Source organism: Oryzias melastigma, linkage group LG8 (genome assembly GCF_002922805.2).
Source record: "Oryzias melastigma strain HK-1 linkage group LG8, ASM292280v2, whole genome shotgun sequence".
Classification (NCBI taxonomy): Eukaryota; Metazoa; Chordata; class Actinopteri; order Beloniformes; family Adrianichthyidae; genus Oryzias; species Oryzias melastigma.
Genome location: NC_050519.1, coordinates 18,558,693 through 18,564,639, shown reverse-complemented (window position 1 = coordinate 18,564,639; position 5,947 = coordinate 18,558,693). Strand labels below are relative to the sequence as shown.

Genomic DNA, 5,947 nt, shown 5'->3' with positions numbered 1-5,947 from the left:
AAAAAAAAAAAAAAAAAACTCAAAAAGTTTTGCTAATTTTCAAAACTTTATAGAGAGAAGAACAAAGAGGTCAATATTTTTGCATCTTAAGCTAACACTGTTGTGAGCAAAAACATACTAAATAACCTAATGTATCATATTTGATACTATCTATATCTCATAAAATAATTATCTTGTTTGAATGTTTTGTTGATTTCATCAAAGCCAAAAAAAAGGGATTTTCCTGTCAGTCCTTTTAATGTTTTTTTGCCTCCGAATTCCCACCCCAATCCCTGGTACCCTGGATTTTAAGAGCAATTCAGACACCATGTTCATTACTATTTTTTCATGGCAAATATGATCTCACAGATTTCATAGTTAGACTCAATGAATAAAAAAACAATTAAAAAACAACATAATAACAAAAATGTTAAAATAATTTGCATAAAAACGAATTAACCATTTGAAAACACGCTCACAAATATTGCTCGTAGTTTATCTACAAAATGAATCAACACGGCTTGTTTATAGGCTGCATATTTTTCATTCAATTCAAATTTCTTTGGTACACTAAAATACATTTAATATCAATTAATTTGATTTTGAATACATTTTTTTAACAAATTTTATTTTTTGCCAGTTTTCTCTCACTCTGACCCCTATCTGATTTGTATGATTGTCACTATGTTTGTGATTATAATGATCCAAGTGGTGATCAGAAGAATCAGAACGTACCTTCGAAGGAAACGTTTCCAAATGGAGTGTCGCTCAGAGGCACTTGTCCTGTAGTCTTGAGCCGCTGACTGAGCATTCTCCTCCTGAGCACTTCACCGAATAGCAAAGCTCCATCATGATACCCGGCCACATAATCATTTATCTACCAAACAAGAAAGATTCTTCTTTGTTCTCATGTTTATTTAGTTGTTGTCAGCTATCTACTCTCATTTTAGAAAGTCAGTCAAAGCTTGAGGCTCATCTTTTGGTTCAAATAGTTACTAGGACAAGACCATTGTTTAATTTTGGGTTTATTGGCTAAATGTTGTGATTCAATACACAATACATTTATATAAAATGTTTTTTAATTGATGTTGTTGTAAAATGCTTCTGTGAATATTCTTTCTGCTGAATCACATGTCTGTAAACTCTACAACTTTAACTGTTGTTTTTATTTTAATGGTTTTGAGAAATATAGGCTGCAAGTTTTAGTTGTTTTGACAGTCACTAGCTTGTATCTTGGAAACTGACAAAAATATGTTCAGTTTCTCTATTGATCATCTTTTAAAATACATCATCTGCTACATTATATTGTTTGTGTGTTTGAAGTGCAGCTCACCGTGTTGTTAAATGTTGAGTTTGACTCGTTAACGTAGTTCCTCGGTGGCAGAGTGACCACCAGGACGTCTCGCATGGCTGATAAAGACGTTGTGTTGATGTAATACTCAGGACTAAGACACAAAGAAAAAGAAAGCTGAACATACCCTCAAAATGTTGTTGACAATAAAAAATATTGTAAATGAGAAGTTCTTGCTTACTTATAAAGGTCGATGAGAATGAAAATGGTGTCTTCATGGAACTGCTTTGCCAGCGTCTTTATTGAGACGATGTCATCAACACCCCCACATAGAATAAATACTGGAATGAAGAAGAAACACCTTTTAAAAATAAACATCACAGCCTATTTTTTAGGCCAGATTTTTCCACATGAGTCATAAAAATGAGATTATATGGTTTAATGATGGCAGTGGACAAATGGTTCAAATTCAACTTATAGAGCACTTTCACTGCCACAGAACATAAAGACCTTTACATCAAATAAATAAATATTAAGAATAATAGTACAAATTCTACAAAAATAAAAAGGGAAATGCAGTAAATTAAATCAGATTAAAACAATCAAGGAAAAATAAAAAAACAAGTCAAAAGCGAAGAGAAACAGATTCGTTTTAAGCATTTTGTAAACATCTCTACAGTGAATGAAGCCATAGTGAGAATAAGGCTGACAGTGCTGGAATGAGGACTCGCCGTGAGATTTTCTTCTGACCTGCACCTGAGAACCTGAGAGCTCTGGAAGTATCATGAAATAAACTGTTCTGACAAAAATGAAAGTGCATTTGCATTACGACTTTTTTAAACAATTAAAAAATCTTATATTAAATCCACAAGCTGACTGGGAGCCTGTGCAAAGATTAAGTTGGTTAATCTTAAAGGTAAAAGGTGTGGAACTGAGTTTTGTACAAGCTGCAGCTGATTGACAGCATTTTTCTTAATGCCAGAAAGAAGAACGTTACAATAATCTATTACAGATATTAATATTTCACTAGTGGCTCTAGTGTTTGTAATATGGTTTGTGTGTGCTTCAAAGGTAAGATCTATATCTAAGATCACTCTGAGATTTCTGACTTTATTGCAGACTTACAAGTTTTAGGTAAAATAAGTCGCTTTCTCTCTATCTCTCTCAGCTTCAGGACCAACTATTAAAATCTGTTTTGTCTTGATTGAGCTTTAAAACGTTCTCACCCATCCATGTTTCAATAACCAAAATACAACTTAAAAAGCCATTAATGGATCCCATTTCATCAGGAGACACATTCACATAGGTGTCATCGGTTCATACCATGTCACCTGATGGCATCACTAAGCAGAAGTGTATCCAGGTTAAAATGTGTGGGACCAAGGACGGAGCCTTGTGGCACACCGCATGACAGTCTCTGCCTCTCAGATGACGAGTCATTTTCATTGGCAATATAATCTCTTCATGTGAGGTAGGATTCAAACAAACTGAAGACGTGAGATTGTTCATAACCTTGACCAGTGCCATCTCTGTGCAGTGATGGGGTCAAAAAACAGGTTAACTGTTTTCTAAAATATATTTTTTAATTGATGAAATTATCTAAAAGAAACAAAAACTAACTTTTCTTAAATTTGATCAAAATGACAGGTTTGAAATGACACATTGAGTGTAGTTAAATCTGAGTCTGGTATCATGACTGAAGACTGTTTCAGGGTAATACTGCAGTGCCTTCCAAGTGTCCATTAGCATGTGAAAGGCAAGATAGATCATGAGCAATTATTCATCTCAGACTCTGTCATATTGTAATTGCTCTAGCCTCATAGGCTATGTGCTGTAGGAATCACAAGTGAGCTACCACATACAAACCACATACAAATCCAAGACATGTGTGAAGTCTTTGCATTTAATTTCAAATCAAGTTAGAAATTCTTGGTGGAAAATTCAAGTCAAGTCTCAAGTCTTAAACTTATAGTTGAAACAAATATTTTATCATCTTTAAACCCTCTTGAGTTACTTTAAAAAAACATGTGGTTCACAATAATAAGAAGTGTTTGCCTTCATACTGCTAAAGCATTGTAACAAGAAGCTCTAGTTTAGACCTGACAGCCATGACCTGCAAATAAACACAATTTAAGCATGACTTTTTTGACAACCTTTGAATCAGATACCATGAGAATGGGACTGACTTCTGTCAGTATTAGAATATAATTAAGCTTTTGTGGCTTAAAAATGGCATTCATGCTAACACCAGTACTCACTGTTGCTAAATCTGTACTTAGAAGTCAGGGCCTTCCTCAGATCTTCCTCCCCGCGCAGCATCTCCCTTTTCTTGTTTGTTGCAAAGTGGGCAGACGCGGCCTCCAGGGCGTTATTGTACCTGCAACAACAGCAGGAACATGCAGCACATCTCTGCTTCATGATGAAGATCGGAAACATTATGTTTTTGTGCTTGGCTTACCAGAAGCAGTCCTCAGTCACATTGTGAGACTTCTTATAGACATAAACCTTCTCCCATGCAGGTTTAAAGATATTTTTTTCATTTAAAAAATACACCAGCGAGTCTGAAACTTTCCGTGCTGGAGGCAGAATCCGGGTCAGTTTGGGTTTGTAGTCGCACGAGAGGCCAAAGCTCCCAGCAGAGATGACAGGTATGCTCAGACTTAAGCCAATTTCCTCACTGTGGCAGATAAAAGGGGTGAAATTCCAAACCTTATTAGCTGATTGGTTGTAATAAATGAGAGGAAAGTGGAATCATACTTACTCTACTAACTGGAAGGTGGCAAAGGTGCAGGAAGGGCCCAACATGACACAGCCAACTTCTCCGGTGTTCTTCATGGGAAAACGACAAGACAAATGGGAACATTTTATACACTCCTGCTGCTCTGAAGTGTTGAATAATCGTTGGCAGCTCCTTCAAAACTGTTAAAACAAGACATGTTTTGTCTCCCAAAGATGGAGTTTCAGACAAATGTTTTCTTTACCCTTTGTCCTGTAGTTAGACAGATGTAGAATTTCCCTTGTGTATTAATTTTATGTGCATTAAGATAACCATCTGATTGTAGATCACAGATCCCTGTGCCAGGTGAAAGTCTGGACTGGAATGGGAATTTGTTCTTCTTGATACATTTTTAAAAACCTACATGCAGCCTTTTGAGAATGGCCACTCCCTCACAGGTGCTGCTCCCACAGCCCTGACGGTTGTACAAGTTGGTGTTGAACCAGTTGTAGTTAGCTGTCAAAGTGAAGTTCAAGCCTAAAACCAAAGGAAAAAAATAACAAGCATTAATAATGTTGATTTTATCAAATATTAAAATCTCTTTTAAAATAGTTTATATTACTTTTTATACTGTCATTTGCTTATTGTCTCACAAATTTGATTTCAAAGTCTAATTTTCTTCACATAAATGTCTTGGTACCAAGGATGTAAGTCAAATAAATGCTACTTGAACACCTATGGGAATTGATACTAGATTTAAAAATAGTTGAAGCAGTATCATGGTGACGGAAACAATTGTGCAAGGCCAGATGAACCAGTTCAACCTAATTTATGTCATAAAATGTTTTGATCTTGATTATTAGCAACTGTCATAAAAAGAATTAGATTGGATATATATGTAGGTTAGGCTGGAGTCTTATTTTTAGACACAGTAGCTTTAAAACAAAAAGCAAGGAAGTTTGACAATAGTTTGTTGTTCCAGAACAAAGACAGTCCACTTATCAAAGCAGAAACGAATACTTAACATCCACAAAGTTGGCTCATTTAAGAACAAACGAGACAGAAACCCTCTTGAAGCTTAATGATAAACCTAGATATATTTTTGGATTTTCTATTTTTTTTTAAATTCCATAAATTTTGCAAAATCGACAAGTAAACTAACTCATATAGTTCAGGATTTGTTGGATTGTTTTACCCCTCAAACTAAAGCTATGAGGTAAGCAGTCACTTCTCCTTTTATGTAACATTTCAAAACTAATTTAATCTTTAAATTTAAAGATAAATTGTGTTAATCTTCTGTGTGAAAAGAAGAATAATGAGGTGAAGTATCTTGAAATGTTATTCAATCAAATGTGGGAAACAACATTTTTTTTATGTTTTCAAAGAATTTTAGGGGACTTCTATGTTGGAAAATATCATGTTACCCTACAGCTTTACACATCTTCTAAAGCTAAGAGAAGGTGGAACGCTATTTAATAAAAATAGTGTGAAGAATTATCCACCAGATGACTCATTTTTTTTGTTTAATTTGTTGAATTTGATCTTGTATTAGTGGCAGTGGACAGAGATTTCATTAGATTGCATGTGCGCTCCCATGATTCTAGAATAAATAGAGGATTTTAGAGCCGTACAATTCCAAATTAATACAAAAATAATTTGCAGTTTCAAATAAACAGATGTTTTTCTTTTGTTTTTTAATCAAACATTTTTGATCACATCACTAAAATATTTTAATTAACGTGCAGATCAAACATAACTGGTCAGAATATCAGTGAGCATCAAGACAGACTTGATTTTCATAGCTGTTGACATCTTTCCACTTAAAGTTCTTTTACGTGGTTATTAAGAGGGTTAAAAAAATAAAATCATGAACGTTCAACTAAATTTAAAAAGCTTTGTGTTTCAGAAGTGCAGCTTCCAGTTAAATTAAGCACACACACTGTACATTCATTTGACGAAGG

At 34.6% G+C, this 5,947-nt stretch overlaps 1 protein-coding gene across 1 annotated transcript in view; it reads right to left on the bottom strand.

Annotated features, from left to right (window-relative positions):
- The window catches only part of gucy2c (guanylate cyclase 2C), an 18,481-nt gene that overhangs the window by 10,392 nt on the left and 2,142 nt on the right, over positions 1-5,947 (bottom strand). Inside the window, exons 2-8 of the mRNA XM_024272400.2 lie at positions 4,411-4,523; positions 4,032-4,099; positions 3,729-3,947; positions 3,529-3,647; positions 1,512-1,611; positions 1,313-1,424; positions 715-856 (exon numbers count right to left, since the gene is read on the bottom strand). Of these exons, the coding sequence (XP_024128168.1) occupies positions 715-856; positions 1,313-1,424; positions 1,512-1,611; positions 3,529-3,647; positions 3,729-3,947; positions 4,032-4,099; positions 4,411-4,523 (873 nt within the window). The remainder of the gene's footprint in view (positions 1-714; positions 857-1,312; positions 1,425-1,511; positions 1,612-3,528; positions 3,648-3,728; positions 3,948-4,031; positions 4,100-4,410; positions 4,524-5,947) is intronic.